We start from the raw sequence: 19,443 nt of genomic DNA on the forward strand, positions 1-19,443 counted from the left end.
GTGGAAAGTGCACAGGACTGGTACAAACAATCATGCAGCAGACACTGGTTTCTTAGCCACGAAACACTCAGACCTTGCAAAGTGCTGCTAAGGGCACCTGTACCTGCAGATACACGGCACTCCGTGCAGGCAAGGTGTTTTGACTGCAAAAGCAGGCACAGCAGAGGATGCGTGGGGGAGAGGAGAGCAGGGCAGTACGAATCTCTGCTGTTACTCAGCCAGTATTTAGGTGCTGCGTGAGCCTAAACGCCCTGCTGTACAGCAGCTAACAGGCCTTTGCTCTTTTCATCAGGCAGAGGAGATGCACAAATCCAAACCTGAGCTCTCCCGATGTCTGCTTCCGACCCCCCCGGTACCCTTTGTGACTAGCAATGCCAGTAGCGTATTACAGCCCTTGACAAAACTGCTGGGGTACCAGTCCTGTGACATGGGGTTATGACAGTTTTCGACTGCAGGGTGCTGGGTCATGACCAAAACTGCTGGCTGAGGGCTTGTGGGAGCCAGTTTTGCACCACGCTCAGCAGGACATTCAAATTCATCCCCAAAGCCTCTTTTAGCTTTCCAGTTTTCCCCGGGACTCTTTGCAGTTCTGATTTCATACGAAACTCATTGTCTGTAGTGATACTCCCTACCTGTAGCTGAAATCCAGGGAAATCCAGCTCCTTGTGAGCACCCAAACATTATGCACAGGGAATCTCTGCAGTCTCTACACCTCTTTTCTCCCTTGCACCTTCTCTAGCCCCAGCATCTTCTGGCATATTAAACTGCCCATGCAATTCAGGTGAACCGTAACAGGTTCAGTTTTAAAAGCAGATGAAGAAATGTTAGACTGAACAAAAAAACCCACAACTTTTTAAATTTACTCAAATTTATATACTTATTTGGAAGAGGAAAGCGAAACCCCTTACAGAGAACTTGTTGGTTGCACTTCCTCATTTGCAAGCAGTGTCATGCTTACATTGATGGTACAAGTGAATTCCTGTTTTGCTGCTTTGTCTGACATCTTTCAGAACGTGCAGTGCTTAGCCACTTGTTTTTACTGGAGAGTGAACGACCTCAAAGTAGCAGTCACCAAATTACTGATGAAGTAAGTCTCATACCCTAGCTCACCGTTTTTAGCCCACGCGGGCTGACCACATTTCTGAAAGCTAAAAGAGCCTGCAGCTGGCTGGTAAAGGTGTGAATTTCAGGCCTGAGTAATTTTGCCAAACAAGAGCAGAGCTGTTCCTCTTCATCGTTCAGGAAGTCAGTGGGTTATGTCACCAAAAGGGGGAAAATCACCAGGAATGGAGGAAAAAAAAAAAAAAAAAAAAAAAAAAAAAAAAAAAGAGTAGAAAAAGCTGGATGCAGGATGGCAGTGCAATTGCCAGCAAGGATCTGAGAAAGGACTTTTCCTGTGGCTAAAGGCATGGCGTAATCGGAGAGCCTGCAGCTGGCAGTTCGGGGAGCACACAGCCCATGGGCCACTCGTTCTAATCTTAGAAAGGCATGCTCGCTGCTTCCTGTGCGCCGGACGCGGGCTCCATGCTCTCGAGAGCCACACTGCAGTGCCTGCTACCAGCAGAAGAAATGCGTGGAATGACTCCAGCTTTACAGCTTTGATCCGATCTGGAGAACGGGAGCCGCGTTTGCAGACTGGAGATCCTAAAACAGAAGGAGAACAACCACATGGCAACCCCAAGACAAGAGGTCAGGGAGGCCAAGAGGAAATGCCCTGCCTTTTCTGGGTAAAGGCAGAGGGCTGTGGAGGAAGCACAGATAGCAGAGCGAAAGGGTCTACCGGGGAGGCAACCCCTCCACACAGACACTGGGCACCTGCAGCTCCTCAGCCTTAACCAAATCCCTGCTTCGGGCATCAGCTCTGCTGTCCCCAAGTATCCTGGGCTGTGGCATGCTGAGTCGAGCTCCCAGACTCATCCTCCCTTCCCCAGCTTCATCCTTCTTTCCCTCCTACTTCCAGCCAGCCCTTCCTGCCCAGCGTGGGGCTCGCCTGCAGCTGGAAACTGCTCAGCCGACATTTTTCGTGTTCTGCAAGTTGCCCTGCTGATCTGCTTCACTGTTTCTTCCCTTCCCCATATCTGCCACTTCCCCTGACTCTAATTGCTGTAATGAAGGCTGAGAAGAACTGGGGGGAGCCAGAAGAGAGGTGCCAGAAGTTACTGGAAGAGGCATCTCGATATGGCTTTGTGGATGGATGCAGGAAAGCTGGTCAGAAGTGTACAAGAAGTTTTTAATGGGGGGAGATGTAGTCAGGGTCCTGGAAATAGGGAATAGCAAACATTGACTTGGGGGAGTCAACAAGTCACACAAGAAGTGTGGTGCCGGTTGTGCGTTAATGGTGGTAGCACAGGGAGGGGAGGCGTGAGGCTCCTTCCTGATGGTTCGTAGCCTGCTTTGTTGTTCTGAGGTCTCAGTCTCCAACAAAACAGGGATTGTTGGTTAGATATTCACAGTTCCTCTGGTTTAGTTTTCACTGCACCAGATACTCAAGATAAAGAACAAAGATTTCCTTTCATCAGCCTTGATTTCTAGGCTTTGGACTCCCCTTGCCTGATACAGACATAGCAAAGAAAGCATGGTAAATGTGGGATGAGCAGGGCTGTGTGCTGTGGGAAGAGCTGCACCATCCAGTCTCCAGCAACCCTCCCACTTCTCAGCCTGCTCTTGGCCCAGGAGAGGGGAAGCTTCTCTCAGCCCTGGTATTTCCTTCCTCCCGCCCACCCGCCTGAGTATTTCGCTGCCATAAAAAGCAGAGCAGCACAGGGACATCCCCAGGCAGATGCTGACTTGCTGCGAGGACAGGGAATGGCCTCTCCCAGCAGAACCACTGCAAAAGGAAAGGCACTTGTCACTGGGGCAGCAAAAAGAGGTGGGAGGGCTGAGAAGGTGCGTGGGGATGCCATTTATTGCCCAATCCCATCTGTTCACTGCTAGGCAAAGACAGAGAACAGGCACTTGGCCCGGAATACTTAGTCTACTTCCAGTGAAAAATACTGTGTGGGACTTTCAGCCTGAGATGAAGGGTGCTGCATGAATTACTAGTTTTCTGTGATTCTGCTGACCACCTTGGATATTTATACATGCTGCTGTGTCCTGGATTCCCAAACCTTTTGCTCTCAGACTGGGTGATTGATGCCAGATGTGAGAAACTCTGCTTTAAGTCCTTGCTTACTCTTGAACTTTGTAACACATATGCAGGCTCTTCTCAATCCCGCTTGCTTTTCCCAGCCTTTGCTCATAACATATTGTTCTTGATTTGTCAGAACAGGCCAACAGAGACCAATTCAGAGGTGGACACATCAGCATCACCCTCAGTGGCTCAGCTAGCAGGGAAATTCAAAGAGCAAGCAGCCAGTATCACTGGAAAAGAGGTAAGGAGCTCTGCAGCCACCGGCAGGTAATGCAGAGGGAAACAAGGCACTTGCCTCTGCCTATAGAAGTGAGAGCCTCAGTGACCTAAGCATAAATCCACATTGATTTTGAACCCCCTCCAAAGCTTTGTCTTGTAGTGCAATGCAAGCTGTGGCGGTATCTTCCATGCATTGCTGACTTGTGCATGAGTATATTGGTAGAGCTATATGTCCACACTGTAACAGAGATGCTGCAAAGCCAGGCAGGATACACACATATCCCTAACAGCAGCAGACAGCGAGGCATGTGCTATCTGGGCTGGCTTTTGTGGGCAGGAGGCAGCAATGAAGAAATAAAATAGCTAATTTTGAACCATGGCAAAAGAAGGCAAACACACAGTATAGAAGCCAGTGGCAGGTCACCAGCCCTTTGTTCACAAAAGGAAAAGGTTTCCTTCAGGTATCTCCCTCTGTACGGTTCTGAGATAGAAAGCTGTCTCCTTCCTTGCTCTGGCTGCCTCTTTGCATGACAACATTTCAGATTCTCTGCCTATCTCTGTTATGCCAAAGCTTCATTTTACTGAAAGCCCACTATGCCAAGCATCCAACTCCCAAGCTGTCTTTCACCAGATAAGCAAAACACTTGAATACCTCTTAGGAAGACAGGAAAGTCAAAGTGTTTATGAATGGATGCTGACATTTTAGGAGAGTCCCCTGTATCACTACACACTTTTTTAGAAGCATTAAAAAGCTTACTGACAGCCCTCTGCAGCCAATAGGTTTAAAACCCCTTTAAGACCGAACTGTTTCCTTTTGTTGCTCAGCTGATTTCTGTATTGTCCCGGGCTGGGCCTAAGGGGATCCTCCCTGTGACCCATCCTGTCCTTGGCTGGATGCAGTGGTGACCTCTGTCCTGCAGTGCTGGCATGCCACAGCTTATCAGAGGTCAACACTCGCGTAGCTGGGCCACAGGGAGTAGCCAATCTCTTCCCAAGCACTATTTTCTTCTTCCCTCCAGTCACCAGTGCACTGCTCCATCCATCCCGTTACAGTCATTTCCTCTTTTTAAGGTATGGGATTTAATTGCACCAAGTCCCTCACTCTTTAGAAGGCAGCAAGTTTCCCAGACCTCTCTTGTGTTATCTACAGACCTCTGCTGTTCCCAAGCCCAGGCAGGGTGGAGGGGCCTCACAGTGGGGGAAAAACTCATTTTCTCCAGGGACTGAGGAGGACAAAGTTTCCTGTCTTTTCTCTCCAAGCCATCTGTCACTTCCCCACATGCTTTCTCAGACTGGCCTCAAATTAATGGCTGCCTGGATGGTCCTTAACCCTTGCTTGACCCGTGCCAGCAAAGGGGAACCTCTGACACATTGCTGTGGCACAACGCAACATTGCATGGTTGCAAAATGGCAGGGTTTCAATAAAACACTATATTACTGCTTCCTCATGTGATGTAAGGGGAAGGGCAGGGCTGCTTTTGGCTACTTAGAGATGGAACATTGCCGTAGCTGGGTGTAGCACCACCAGATGTTCAGTGAAATCAACTCTGCAGGTCCCCCAAAACAGTCAACTCTAAAGGGCAGATGCCATAATTCGTTTTTTTTTCATGCGCCTGCCTGTTAGAAGGTAACAAAATTATCCACATATCATGTTCCTTGATATCCACAATATTATCCAAAAATGTATGATAACAAATAAAAAGTGTGTTAGCAGCTTGGCAGGAGTCTACAAACATGGCATAATAAAACAGAGACACCTTGTCTTCAAGACCAAGGTAATAGTTATGAAGAAGCAACTGTACATGTGCTGTGCTACGTGTCCCCTCCTAGTGGGATCTCTGTACTTCTGGGAGCCCAAGGACATTCAGAAGGAACCAGTGTCCCTGCAGTTTAGTTGCTTTGTTCCTTCTGCCCTGGAGAATCTGTTTCTTTAGTGAAATATTACAGCTGACACCTTGTCTCTGTGAGCTGCTTGTCTTCATTAGAGAGAATAAATGTGGCTGTAGGGCATGCTGGAAAAGTCAGAATTCCCCTTTTTGCACCTATGATACGTCAGACTAGGAACAGAATGGTCATGGACCAGGTAGGAAGCTGAGATGCATTAAAAACAAGTCTCGGTAATAAGACAGGAAAGAGAACAATGCCAAGCTGTTCCAGTGTGAGGGGGTTTCCAGCAGGGTGCTTTGAAGGTGAAGTTTCTGGGAAGACTTCCCCACCCTCTACAGTTCAGAAGAGTATCCTGTGCACAAAGCCTGCAGTCCTGTGGTTCATGCTGTGGAAAGAGATACAGAATACTTCTCTAACACTAGGATTGGGCTTAAGATGCTGTGAACACAGCTATCATGCTGGACACATGCCCATGTTAATGTCACGTGGTGCCTTTAGATGTTTCCTTGAGGTAATCTGGGCCCTGCCATCCAAACAGGTCACTTACAGAGCATGAGCTTCAGTGCTTGAATTTCACTTCCTTTTAAAAAAAAAACTAATTTTCCTGCCACTAAGTCAGTTGTTTTCTTCTCTTAGGTACCACCACATAAGCCAACTCGGAGGAAACCACCATGCTCCCTTCCACTGTACTCCAACAAAACCGAGACAAGCCTCAACAACGAGCAAGTAAGTATTGATTCAGCAGGGGGACAAAGTCTCTCTTCTCTGCAGCCTGCTCTCTACTGGGAGACGAGCTCGCAGGTAGCACAGACATCGGGCAGTTGTTCAGCATCAAGCTTTCCCACAGGTTCTGACTCAGCCAGCTGCATGCTGCTTCTCACTCCTGTAGCAGAGATATACATCACATTTCTACTGTTTCTGTTTTTATCCTTACAGCACTGATGGATCCACCCAGTTGCCACTTTTCATGCATTTTACAGCAGGAACTGCTAGCGTTTATTAGCTTTGAACAGCACTTAGCACAGGGGGCTTCTAGTCTGGTTTCTGCCATCAGATGAACACTAGAGGTTGGAATGTAGTGGTGTTATAGTTCTGGTCCCCATAAAAAAGGAGTCATTCATCTAAAGTGAATAGGATTTTTTTCAGCAATGCCTGCAGAATATTGTCTTGAGGTGTCATGCATACAGCAACTTTGAATGAGTGGGTCCCAAGAAGCTGGCTGCTAATCCCCGGGGTTTATGCTCAGACCCTTTACAGTCATTTCAGTCATTCTGTGTTTCAAGGTATGAGGTTTAGCCACCAAATTTCACACCATCACCTGCCCTTAACAAGGGAATGATTCTTGGTCCTTATTTTCTGATAGCTGCAGGCTCTTGTCTCCATGTCAAAGGAGCACAGTCTTTGAAGTCTTAGACTCCTTCATTTTCCTTTGGATCTGAAAAGAACAATATACCTCTCAAAGCAATACTCTCCATTTCTCATGCCGTATTCAGCCTTTCATAGCTCTGCCTTTCTGGCCACTTAGATTTTTCCTGTCCAGAGTAATTGGATACCCTTTAACTCTGTCAGTGAAATGGAAGCAGAAAGTCTTTACCACCACAAAAAGTTTGTAACGTTTACCAGAGAGGCAGAATTTTAATCTGTCTAGTCCTTAAATAAAACTGAAAGCACCACAGCAGCAGAGCCATAGCACACCACCTAACTCGGATACTTCAGCCAGAAAGCTCCCTTTTTTCTGAAAAGCAGGATACCTATATGTAGAGCCCTAGTGTGTCTAGAAAATAAAAGGGGAGAATGGTTAGGAAAGATGAGGGCAAACTTTTGTGTGAAGAGCCTGTATGAGGCTTCATTTGCTCCCCTACAAATGCTTGCCACTCATCTCTTCTTAAGTTTTGTGCCTTAGTTGTGTTTCCTTTTTTTTCCACCTACTTTTTTCCACCTTCTTCTACTATTTCCCACCTGCTGTGACCATTTTCATGATTCATTTTGTTTTGCAGAAGCCATCTCCAAATGCTTGCCCCATTCCCAAGGTCAAGGTGAAAAGCTCCCCCATGATTGAAAAGCTGCAGGTAAGTCCTGTGAGAGTCCACATGGCTACTCCAGCAAATCCAGACTGCTTGGCATTTACCTTGGCTACTTCCCTTGCTGGGCAGCCACAAAGGAAGGAGACCCAGGAGCCAAGGGTGATGGTTAGGTAAGCAGGGCAGCAGCCTCACCAACTAGGGCCCAGTCCCACAACGCACAAACAAGGGAGCAGAGCAGGTCTGGAAATAGTAGTGACTGTCAGAAACAATCCAGCCATCCTCAGGCACAGCCACTGGCAGGTCAGTGCAGGCTGCGGTGCACGTGGCCGGGTGTGGGCATGGCAGCAGCGCAGCTCAGGGAGCAAGGGCGGCAGCCTCAGTTTAAATGCAGCTCACAAGTGAAGGTAAGGGAAGCTTCCTCCAGCTCTTTCTCCACAGCAGTTTAAACCGGTCACTTCAACATCTTGGGGAACTGACCTGGCGCACAGGCAGCTAAAATCCTGGGAGTGGGGGAGCAGCCACAGGGGCTCTGGCTTTCCCCTACCTGTGCCTCGAAGCTCTGTGCTTTCCTTGTCTCGATTCCCCATGTTATGCACAAGCACACCCCGTGCTTCTTGCCCTTTGTGTGACTCTTAGTAGCGCCTGATTCATGCCACTGAGGACAGCTCAGCACTTGATAGCCCATAGATGTGGTGCCCCACCACTGCCAGCTGCCTCTCCTGGCAGCGTGTGTGACTTCTGAGCATAATGCCTCCTGGGCACCCTGACACAACGTAAGCCTATTCATAGCAGTGTCCCTTTTAATGCACCCAAGGACATTTGTCTAGAGAGCTTAATGACAGGCTAGCACAGGGCGCCTTGCCACAGTTAATCACAAACTTGTTTCCTTCCATGGTCTTCTCACTCCTCATGGCTGTACGGATCATTCAGAAGACCTGCAAACCAGGCTTGAAAATGTGAGGTCTGCTTGGGCATAAGCCGGGATGCTTTAAATCTCAAGGTGATTCCTGGCTGCTCGTTCATACCCTGCCTCAGCCACTGCAGGCTATACTGGCTTGGCTGGGTCACTGGAAAATCCCCAAAGACCTCAGGATGACAAAAGAACTCGTCCTGAGATCCAGCTGTTGGGGAAGGGCAAATGTCCAGTCCTAACTCCTCTGCCCGGACTTGTTTGTTGACAGTGTCACCAGGAGAGACCCATAACCGGGAGGTATGTGGGTCAGGACAGCTGAGACGCGGTAGCTCCCGTAGCGAGAGCAAGGGTTCCTCCGCGTGGTTAACGCATGTATTACACACCGGTGTCACACACAGCACTGACGGAATTTTTTTTTGCAGGCCAACCTGGCTTTTGCCCCAGCTGCTCTGCTGCCGGGAGCATCTCCCAAAAGCCCTGGTCTGAAAGTCATGGTTTCTCCGTTCAGCACCCCTCCCTCCACCCCCAGCAGCCCGGGCACTCAGCCGCAGCCAAGTGAAGCGAAAGAGACGCCGGTCAGCTTTGATCAACCCCCCGAAAGCACTCAGCTGCAGTTCTACAACAAGGTATGGAGTGCGCTAGGTCTCCAGCATGGCAGGATAAAGCTTTCATATCGCCTGGGGGTGAGGAGGAAGAGGAGGCCTTAGCCCTCAGTCCTGCTGTAACAGCACGCATTTGTAGGCAACAGAGGAAATCTAAGCACTGGGTTTGGTTGGGGTAGTTCTGTGGTTCTTCTCCGCCTACCTGTCCACAGAATTTTGTGTACCAGTGGCTGCAGCAGCCTTCCTGGCCCCGTGACTGTAGGGCAGGGGTGAAGTGGAAGCACTCAGTTGCCTCAGCTCAGCAGTAATTGAGTGGCGGGTAGCTGGGCAGGGAGCACTGAGAGGGGACGGTGCCACAGGCCAGCAAGTGTCAGAGGTGGCTGAGGTGCTGTTTATGCAGCCATGGAGAGCAGGACAGTTTGCCAGGTGTTCCACAGAGTGCACAGCGCCTACATGAGGAACTGTAACTGGCATTCTTCAGCCTCATCTTGAGTGCAGACTCCTTCCTCAGCCACCAAACTTCGAGAAATTGAAGACTCTGAAACATCCCATGTCAGCAACAGCTGCAAAATGAAATCAGCGTCTTTAGTTTAGGGTCTAACTTGGACAAGGAGTCACTGTTTAAACTGGGACAACAATCTCCAGCACCAGGTTTAGAGAGGGAAAGGAGGTATATTTTAGGAAGCTGCTTAACCTACTAAGTAGTGAACAGGAAAAATGAGGCAACCATTGCAGCAATCAAGTTTCCCCTGGTATTTTCCTCTGTTGTGCTTTCCTGCTTTCTGGTACTACTCTTTGACTGCCTCAATGTCTGGTTTTTCTGCCTTCAAGGTGCGGACGCGGGGATCAATAAAGCGTCGGCCTCCCTCCAGGAGGTTCCGAAGATCTCTGTCTGACTACGGAGATGGGGAAGATATAGGGCTCAGCATCTCCTCTCCAGAAAACGGTGCTAAAGAAGACGGGGATGAGGTGTTTGGGAATAAGGGCAAGCCAGAAGAGGCTGAAACAGGGAACAAAGAGCTAAAGAAACAGATGGGGACCGATGAGAAGCCCCCATCGAGGAGAGGATCCAGCAGATCAGAAAATGAAGAAAAAGGGGAAAAACAGGCAGAAGAAACGACTCCTTGCAAGAGTAATGTGGGGGATACAGAGGAGAAGGAGGCGTCTCATGGTGCCCCAGGGGAGGAGAACTCACACCAGCCTCCCTCTGGAGACAAGGAGGAGAAGGTGTGCGAGGGTCCCCAGGGACGAGAGGAGGAATGCAGTGCCTGTGAACAGGAAAAGGGAGACAAGGAGAAAGAAGGAACCGAAACGAAAGAGACCAGTGAGAGCACAGACACACGGAAAACATCAGACACTGAAGAAACACCACTGGCACCTGAACCACAGCAGGACGCAGTGGGTTTAGAGACTGCAAGTGAGCCTTCAGCATCCCCCACGCAGGACCAGGGCACAGAGTAACCATGACACGCGTTAGGTAAGTCTGGTCAGCATGAGGACGGCTCCTAAACTACCAGAGGTTTTTACTTACTAATGAAAAAGGCAAGCATGGCAGAACATACCGACATTTCTGCTGCTCCCCACACCTCAAGAGCATCAAATCTCAGGCCTGCAGAGGCTTTACGGCAGGGCATTTATACAACCAGCCCTCCGGGCTGATGTTACAGAGAGAGGAGATGAAGAAGAGGCAAAGATGAAACAAATGATTCTGACTTCAGTGAAATGGAGAGGCTCTCTGATACCAGGCACCCTGCTCAACAATTGTTTTGAAAGCAGTTTGAAAGCAGAAAACGTGTGCCCCATCCCTGGAGGTGTTGAAGGCCAGGTTGGATGGGCAATCTGGTGGGAGGTGTCCCTGCCCATGGCAGCAAGGTTGGAATCAGATGATCTTTAAGGTCCCTTCCAACCCAAACCATTCTGTGATTCTGTGATATACTAGTTCTACCATGTATATACTAGCTCAAGAAACTCTCTCTCTATATATATTTATATGTGTGCATGCACACATTGGATACATACATGCATACAGATACATACACTTTATATATGTTTTTAGCCTGTTAGCTGTGACAGCAAAAATAGCGTTTACATACACACCAGTTTGATGATCAGCCTCTGCAGTCCTCCACCACTTGAAATACAAGAGGATTTCCACTGCCTAAAGCAGGGCTTGTTCCATACAGTTTTGCACTTATTCTCGAGCTACTGATCTCGTAGCCACAGAGGCCTGAGGAAATACCTCGGTTCATCTCAGTGGCTGCCTGTCCCCTCTTCAAATACCTCCTTGGTTGGGCAAGGAGTGACTAAAGGAAGCAATCTAGCATGGAACCTACCAAAGCACCCCCAAGACTCCCCAGTCCTGTATTTACTAAGCACTGTGATTATTTTTCATTATTTCCTTACTTTTTCCTTCTCAGAAGGACATACCCAATCAGGACACAGAAGATGATGTGTGAACAGGAGCCGTCTAACCCAATCAAGGTGGAAGCCACTGGAAAACCTTTGGTGGCAGGAGACAAGTAGAATATGGATATCCCCCGAGGTCCAGACTGATCCCAGAGCTGAGTGGCTGATCGCTGGCTCTGTGCTTTGCACCTTTGTGACAGTCAGAACAAGAGACTGGCTTACAATTGCTTCAGAATTCAAAACTGAGGTGCTGGCTGATGTCCCTAGGTGACTGCTGGGGACTGAGAGACCTGATGTGTCCTGTCCTGGACCCAACACCACCACCGCCACTCCTGGGCCCTCTCTTCCTTATTCCTGCTGAGCTCCAAAATGTCATTTTCTTCTCCCCTGCATTGGTCTTGGATGAAGTTCATCAGCTACATACATATGTGTATGGTGCCTTTTCAGTAGCTTCTTTTGAAATATTTTGGGTTTTCAAACTTCAGTAAATAATGTTTTAACAGTAGGAAAAAAGAAAAAGTATGTTTTCTCCATGTATGCTGTATGGCAGACAATGTGAATCCTAAATACGGGGAAAACTCTTAGGAAATTGTTCGCAAAGCATAAAATGCTTTCAAAGTGGGGGTTGAGCTGGCTAATCTGTGAAACGCGCAGTCATGGTAGGCAATTTTTGTGTGCTTCAACTTTGGGGTGTTTTTAATGCGGGTGAAAAGTAACAACCAACAGATTTGAGGCACAGAAAAGATGCGCTGTGTAGGTCAGTAGGGCAAGTTCTCTTACCCAGCACTGTGCTCCAGTCCTGATTCAGGAAGGCCACCTTTCTGTCCATCTGTTTTACTTTGAGGCCCTGTCCCAACTTTTGATTCTCTTTTGAAACTTTGAGTGTGTAACCACTTGATGCCATCTGTGACAGAAAGCATCCTGGCTTACTAGAAACAGCCAGTTAATTTAATGTAATCAAAGGAGAGGCCTTAGATGGCTGAGGTGGTTCAAATCATGCGGCCTGTCTGTATATGAATGGGTGGGGGACAGATGGCCAGTCCCTCATGAGAACGTCAGATTGGCATTGTATTGGATTTGTGTTCACTCTTGGAGTACTAGTTAAGTCATGGTACTAACGTTTGCTAAGATAAAAAAGCTTCTGCACTTAGAGAACTTGAAATCAGGGAAAGAAAACAGGTCCTTACCCTCCTGGCTTCCTGACTAGTGCTTGAAGCTGTGTCTGTATTACTGAATACAAGGCTGCTGTGCCTCAGGGCTGTGGGACTCATGTCCACAGTGATTAAGCGTAGCCCCTCCGCAGCAGGTTGCCTTGGGGACAGCTGGCCAGCAGTGGCCAAGGCCAAACCGTGGAGTCAGCCAGCTGTCAGGGCTGTGAACGGTTTGGGGCCAGCCACACAGAATTCAGCAGTACAGACACAGCTGTAAGAGACCAAAGCAGGAGTCAGGAAGCTCTTCATCGTTCACAAAGCTCCTCCTAGCAAACGTCAAGCTAAGCAGAGTTGGAGGCTTGTGTTGTCCCTGTCCCTATGAGCAGGCACAAGTATTTTACACAACACAGCCCGCATCCTTCCTAGGCTGGGCTCTGAAGCATGGCACTGTTACAAAAACCATGGGTCTAGGGGATATCCCCTTTCTGTTCACCAGCTCTAAAGTCACAAAGAGAAGCCCCTATGCCCTGCCTTTTTTTCTTCCCAGGTGAGAGCGCCCATCGAGAGCCAGCAGTGTTGCCCCTGACGCGTAGAACAGGCTTGTTGGCAAACATGACCCCCACACCCTCTTGAGCCATGTTGTGGAGTATTGTTGCCTTTGGATCTATTTTAATCTGTTTGTTAAAGCTTGTGTTCCAGGGCAGGCTGCAATCATTCGCTGTAACCTGTTTCCTCTCTCAGCAGAGTGTCCCACCTGGATGTGAGTGATTGTGCCTTACTGTATATATCGATACCTGTGTGCCTGTTTAGAGAATGTGTCCCTAGCAAGGGAGTGGAAATCTGAGGGAGAAACAGAAGAAATAAACGGTGGAATAAAAACAAAACAAAATCTGTGTGTTTCCTCCTGGGGAATGTAGGAGCCTGAGGAATGATGAGGAGAGCTGGCAACAGCAGATAAAAGAGAGGAGGGATTCCCACTGCCATTGTAGCAGTTTAACATTAAAGTTTTAATTTAATTTGTGGTATTTTTACTTCTGGGGAACAACAATAACCAACATGCTTAATCCACAATGGAGGATGTCCTCTGGGGGAGCAGTAACACGGGAGACTGCCACACTCTCTGCCCCAGCTCCGCAGATATCTAGAAGCAGAAGAAAGCAAATGCCTTTCTCCAACAGCATCGTAGTTCAGGGGAAGCACAAAAATAAATAAATAAACCCAAGGCAACACACAGTGATCCTTCTTGTGAGATTTCCGAACTTCTGGCAATCGACAGAGTAGACTTCCTGTGCCAGAAGTTGCTTCACCATCTTCATGCTTGACAGCTTCACAAGCTGCTGGAAAAAAAGACACCCATTTCTCAGCTGAAGGCATCCACATGTGCTTCTAGCGATGCTGTTAGCACAGGCTACACACAAACCTCACCCCTGTACAAGCCAAATGAGAGCAATTTTAGAAAAACAAACAAACAAACAAACTCTTTGGCCAGTACCATGACATTGCAAAAGCAGAAGGCACCTGTAGACATGTCCCTGCCCCATCCCTACCACCAGGAAATGTCGGCTTGGGCCCAGAAGTGGCAGCGCTGTCCTCTGCCCACAAGGTGCAGAGTCAGAAGGTTTTGAAGTGGAGACCACAGCGTGGCTCAGCTGTTCAGACCCAGGGGACACCTCTTCAGCCCCAGAGCCATCTGCCAAATTCCTCCGGCAGGAATACTTCATGCCAGCGGCAGGGACCCTGATGGTTGAGAACACAAAATGCTGACGTATTTTCTTTAATTCCTTTGGTGAAGATAAACAGAAAGTAAAATTACAAACTTTCCTGGCCAGACCTATAAAGTGTGGGGGTAGAAATGGAAAACAGAGCAGAAATGAACGAAAAAGTGGAGAAAGGAAGGCGGCACAAGAGCGAGGAGACAGTCACAGCAGTATCAGGCCGGCGCCGTGCTGTGCTTATGGTTATGACCGGGCTACGTTTAAACCACAGCGCGGCCCTGAGGCAGGAGCGGCTCTGCTGCCGCCACAACCCCTGCCACACGCTGCGAGGCGAGGGGCGATGCCCTGTCCGCCGGCCCGCCCCCCCCGCGCCGGGTAATGGCGCAGCCCGCCCAACGGCTCGGCAGCGGCCGGCGGGCTGCAACCACAGCAGCTCGGGGGGGGGGGGGGCCGCGGGCAGGCGGGGACGTTCCGCGTTTCCCCCTCCCTCCCGCGGCGAACGAGCCGAGCCGCGCAGTGGCCGCCTCCGCAGCGAGGGTGCGGGGGGAACAGAACCGAGCCAAGCCGGGCCGAGCCGGGCTCAGCCCGTCCCGTCCCGTCACGGCAGCGGCTGCTCGCAGGGGGAGCCATCGGCAGGCGGCTGGGCGGAGAGACTGAAGTAGGGAGCTGGGGAGGAGGCAATGGAGAGCGGCTCGTTGGTCTAGGGGTATGATTCTCGCTTCGGGTGCGAGAGGTCCCGGGTTCAAATCCCGGACGAGCCCTCGGAGGAAGGGGCTGTACGGCCCCGTTCCGTTTTGCTGACGCCGCCCGCAGCTTTTGCTGCCGCCGCGGGCTCGGCGGCGGAGCGCTGCGGGGAGGAGGCGGGCAGGGGGCGAGGGGGGCGCCCCCGCCGCGGTAGCGCTCGTCCCGTCCCGGCTGCAGCGAGGGGACGCGAATGGCTTTGTGCCCGCCGGGTTGCGAGCTGCCTGCCGCCGCCCGTCCGACGAAGCGACGGCTGGGCACGGCACGGAGAGATTGAAAAATAAAGCGAAAAAAAAACGGGCTCGTCCGGGATTTGAACCCGGGACCTCTCGCACCCTAAGCGAGAATCATACCCCTAGACCAACGAGCCGCCATGAGGGAGTTTTTCTCCTCATTCCACACGAAGCCGCGGCCGTTGGGCGACCGTTGACCGGCCGCCTCAGGCGCCCTCCCGCGCCCGGCTCCCCGGGGCTCCTTGAGGTGCCCGTGAGGGGACGGGTGTCACCGCCAGGCTCTTTTTTTTTTTTTTTTTTTTTTTCCTCTACACTTATCCTCACACAGCGGGTGATACAAAACGTTCATAATTGAACGACAGAAAAATACTTACGAAACTTTTCAAGTACCTTACTTTTCATGTAATTACCACGCTGCTGCCAGCTCCTGAGTCTTGAGCGAACCACTACATTTCTATCTAATCAGAGAAAACAAATGCAGCACTAGCTGCCAGCCACCATTCCTGCCTTCAACTTGCAGAGGAAAAGGAATGCTGTGAGAGACGCCCAATGCTAGCTTCTACAAACAGAGCCCCTTCCCTCTGTCCCTCATTTTGTTACTCTGCTGCTGTTTCAAAACCACTGGTGGATTTTTAATTTGTTATACAAAATTTGTATTTGTTATAGAAAATCAATCTGAATATATTTACTCCTTCTCCTAGAAGATGTTATTCTTTTTTTTTTCTTTTTTCATGATCGTCCTGTTTGCAGTTTGTCAAGTAAACTAGGGCATCCTTCAAAATAGCAAGATAACAAGGGTCTGAATCTATAACCTAAAAAGCAACCATGAGAAAATGGATATAACCTCTTCCCAATGATATATATATATATTTATTTTTATTTTTTAGATTTTCCTTTTTTCACAAGCAGGAACAAAAGAAGACAAGTGGAACTGAATGTTCTCTAATGGAACTGTGGTGGCTTTACTGCATGTGAGAAAGTTTAGAAACCAATTGGGCAACTGCGTGTCTGGGCTGCCCTGCTCTGTCACTGCTGCCTGGCCGGCCTCGCAGGGAACGGATGCAGCTGGAAAGAGTTTGTGCCAGCTAAATAAGCTGAATTACTGAGAAATTTGATAAATACCGATGTTATCAATGGATAGGGAGTGGAGTTGCATAGCCAGAGGGAAAGAGGACTAGAGTACTTACACCTGTAATTGGGTTATTTTGTCGTGGAGATTAAGTGCTGAGGGATTGTGTAATTCTTGCTTCAGTACAGAGCTCGTAGGCTTACATTGAGCAGTTCACACTGGGAAGTGCTCCCAGTTCTTTCTGTCACAACCTTACCAGTAACGTGTCACAACCTTAACGGCCTTGTCACAGCGTAGAAATGCAATACGTGCTCCTCAGGACAAACCGAGCTTCCTCTAGCACCTCACTTTGTCTCCTGAAAATAGCAGGAGACGTTATTTCAGTCACCACGGTCTGAAAAAAAAACAAAAATCAAATGAAAAAATCTTCAGATTAGCTGTCTGGAAAAAACGCCTAGAAAGGGTAAGGTTGAGCTGTATAGGGGACCATATATATATATATATATATATACACACGCATATACATATATATTTATATATATACACATAAATATATATTTATTTATTTATCTGTGAAGGTAAGGAGTGAACCCTGGGTGCCTGGCCCCGTCACCCCCTCAGCCGTGCCACACACGGACCCGCCCCGTGGGCAGGTGCGGGCCGGCGGCAGGGCGCGCTGCCCCTCAGCGGCTGGGGCCGCCCAGACCAGGCTCGGGGGGCGGGACCGCGCGGCGCCTCTCCGGATAGGGCGTCCGAGCTTTGACGGACAGCCCCCCCGACCAATCCCCGCGGGAGAAGCCGACGGGGCCGCGGGAGGTGTGCGCGAGTGGCAGCGGCGCGAGCCTATGGCGGCGCGGGGAGGGGGCGGCGAGGCGGCGGGGGGCGGGCCGGCGGGCCGGGGGCGGACAATGGGGGCGCGGGGAGGTGGCAGGAGGAAAATGGCAGCGGGCTGGCTGCTGGCCGCCGCCGCGCTGGCCGCCGGTGAGTGCCCGAGATGGCGGCCGGGGGGGGGGGGGGGCAGGAGGGGGCCGGCGGGGCGAGGGCCGGCGGGGGTCGCGCTGCGGAGCGGGGCCGGGGCTGAGCCGGAGCCGGAGCCGGCGGCGGGGCGAGCCTCGGGCAGGCAGGGGGCTGCAGCCGGGGCTGCGCCGGGGGAGGCTGCGGAGGCAGCGGGAGGTGGTGGCGAGGTGGTTGCGAGGTGGTTGCGAGGTGGCGGCCCCGCCCTGAGCGCTGGGGGCTCGCAGCGCAGCGGAGGGGAGCGGAGCGGGACGCGGCGGGGAGGCCGCGGGGCCTCCTCGTCGAGGGGTGACCGGCGGCTGGGGAGGGCGCCCCGCGGGGCCGGGCGCTGTGTCCGGGAGCATCGTTAGGGCTGATGCCATCGTGCCTCGCAATGAAACGGGGAGCGGGTGCCAGGCTGCTGGTGGGGCGGTGGGGTGGCAGCAGTGCTGATCGGCTGCGCTTCGGCGTGCTCTGCCGTGGGGCGAGGAGCTGCACGTCTGCCACGTAATTCTGAGGTGGAAATAACACAACTTTCCCCAAGTAGCCCTCTGTGTGCGTACGGATGCCAGGCAGGGACTGGTGGTGCGTGTGGCACTTGGCCATGGCTTCGTCAGGCCGTGCTTGCTTTGCAGAGCAAGCTGATAGCAATCGTTACAGAAGCCTGGTGGCTTCTCGGTTCGCATCTCCAGAAACTTCTGAAAAAAAACATAAGTCTATCTGGAAACAAATATAATAAGGACGCCTTGCCCAGTGGTGTATGAAACTTCAAACTTCTTCTTTCCAAATGGCGTTGTCCTTTGGATTACTTCAATCCAAACTTCTGCATTTTGTAGTAAGCGTAAGTAGAGGCTGCTGAGGCTTGCTGTATGCCTTTGGAGGCAGCTTAATATATAGAATGAAATGGGTAAATAACGTGTATGCGTAGCTTACCATAAAACTAAGCTTTTTGAAAGTAAACATGGAGACAAGAGAGAAAGAAGGGTGCATACTTCCCCTGACCACAACAAGAGGTATAACTAGCATCGTGCCATGGGAAGCAAGGAGCAAGAGGTCACTCTGTAGCACATGAGGTATGCAACCAAACACAGTTTCTTAAAAACAAGCAAAGCTAGGAGATACTCTTTTGAAACAGACTCTCCCTAGGGTGGGTGATGCAAGATTACAATGTAAAGGAATAAACAGGTGGTAAAAGCACTATTTTGTCTCTGTTGAACTGACTCTGTTCCCATCCCTAAAACTGTTGAATTTTTCGAACTCTGAATCATAAGTTGCGACCATGTTGGCTTTTTCTTTCCACGCTTACACTACACATATTTAATCCTCCCATCTTCTTTGGAAAGGCCCTGTTGTTTTTTTTTTTCTCTATGTATGTGGATTTGGCACAAGGCTTACATCTTTACATGGGGATAAGCAACTACAGCGCAGGCTCTTCACTCTAATTGCAAGTGCAAGGTAACTTGGTGACCAGTAAGGAATAGATGTCCTTCTCCAGAGTTTTCTCCAGGTTGTGAGCAGTCAACTGTAACTCTCTGCCTTCCAGCTTGTGTGTGTTGTTTCAATTCCTGCCATTTTTCAAGGTTCCCTTTTCTCTTCCCCCTTCCTTGTGCTGGAGTTTCATCTAACAAGAATATGGGAAATGAAAAACTGCCAAGCAAGTGGAAAGGCAGAAGCAGCATTTTCAGAGGGCCATTGTCACTCAGTTGCTCAGATGTGATGTGTGGTTGGGTAATGTGCTGCATAGTTTAGCTGCTGTGGTTTGTGGCTCTTCTGCTTTTTGATGGCCTTGATGGCAGGCCCGTTTGCTGTGGCCAGTAATCTGCAGCGAGACAAAAATGTTACTAAGTGGGATGTGTTGTGCAGTCCTGGTTTAACCATCACAGTCTGTTTTGTCAAGCCAGGCAGGTAACCGTTGCTTCGTAGCTTAAAACCTGTTATCTGTGTTTAGCTTATTTCCTTGTGCACAACTACACGTGTGCATTAGGAGTTTGTCTTGCTTACGCTCAGTCATCTGAAGACCTGAATGCTCCATGTACTTGCATTTGGGAATGATTCTTCATTCTTGCAATGCTTGTGATCCTGTGGATTTTTGTGCTATGAGTAGTTAATCTAGGTATGATCTCTGGTAGGGTGGGTGAGCCTTGAGCATCTAGTTACGGTATCAGAAAAAGAGGCTTTCTGAGTTTGTAAGCCATGTAAGTAATCACTTAGTGAGATTGCATCTGTCTTTAACCCGAGGGTGGTGCCTGATTACATCCAAAAGTTTTAAAGAATGTCTAGACATTACCAAGAAGAATATTATTGATGTTTCTACACAGATGCACATACACAGGGGTCAGTGTAACGAGCAGAGGAGTACT

General features: G+C 49.9%; 2 protein-coding genes and 2 non-coding genes across 9 annotated transcripts in view; 3 read left to right on the forward strand and 1 right to left on the reverse strand.

Annotated features, from left to right (window-relative positions):
- RCSD1 (RCSD domain containing 1) overlaps positions 1-13,221 on the forward strand; it is a 39,357-nt gene extending 26,136 nt beyond the window's left edge. For 3 of the 6 annotated variants that reach the window (XM_068692397.1, XM_068692403.1, XM_068692388.1), the window contains exons 2-7: positions 3,264-3,371; positions 5,873-5,962; positions 7,234-7,305; positions 8,596-8,799; positions 9,607-10,252; positions 11,193-13,221. In XM_068692397.1, coding sequence (XP_068548498.1) covers positions 3,264-3,371; positions 5,873-5,962; positions 7,234-7,305; positions 8,596-8,799; positions 9,607-10,236 — 1,104 coding nt within the window. In that variant the 3' untranslated portion in view covers positions 10,237-10,252; positions 11,193-13,221. Of the gene's footprint in view, positions 1-1,653; positions 1,690-2,764; positions 2,870-3,263; positions 3,372-5,872; positions 5,963-7,233; positions 7,306-8,595; positions 8,800-9,606; positions 10,253-11,192 lie in introns of those variants that run through there. The other 3 variants (XM_068692401.1, XM_068692377.1, XM_068692384.1) reach the window with 3 other exon arrangements.
- Positions 13,222-14,736: 1,515 nt separating this feature from the next.
- On the forward strand, positions 14,737-14,808 carry TRNAP-CGG (transfer RNA proline (anticodon CGG)). Its single transcript has one exon. It is a non-coding gene; the product is annotated as a tRNA-Pro (tRNA).
- Positions 14,809-15,086: 278 nt separating this feature from the next.
- TRNAP-AGG (transfer RNA proline (anticodon AGG)) lies at positions 15,087-15,158 on the reverse strand. The gene has a single exon. It is a non-coding gene; the product is annotated as a tRNA-Pro (tRNA).
- A 1,771-nt stretch (positions 15,159-16,929) lies between these two features.
- MPZL1 (myelin protein zero like 1) overlaps positions 16,930-19,443 on the forward strand; it is a 38,970-nt gene continuing 36,456 nt past the window's right edge. Inside the window, exon 1 of the mRNA XM_068692490.1 lies at positions 16,930-17,071. Within this exon, the coding sequence (XP_068548591.1) occupies positions 16,936-17,071 (136 nt within the window). The 5' untranslated portion in view covers positions 16,930-16,935. The remainder of the gene's footprint in view (positions 17,072-19,443) is intronic.

The sequence above is a fragment of the Anas acuta genome, chromosome 1 (genome assembly GCF_963932015.1).
Source record: "Anas acuta chromosome 1, bAnaAcu1.1, whole genome shotgun sequence".
Classification (NCBI taxonomy): domain Eukaryota; kingdom Metazoa; phylum Chordata; class Aves; order Anseriformes; family Anatidae; genus Anas; species Anas acuta.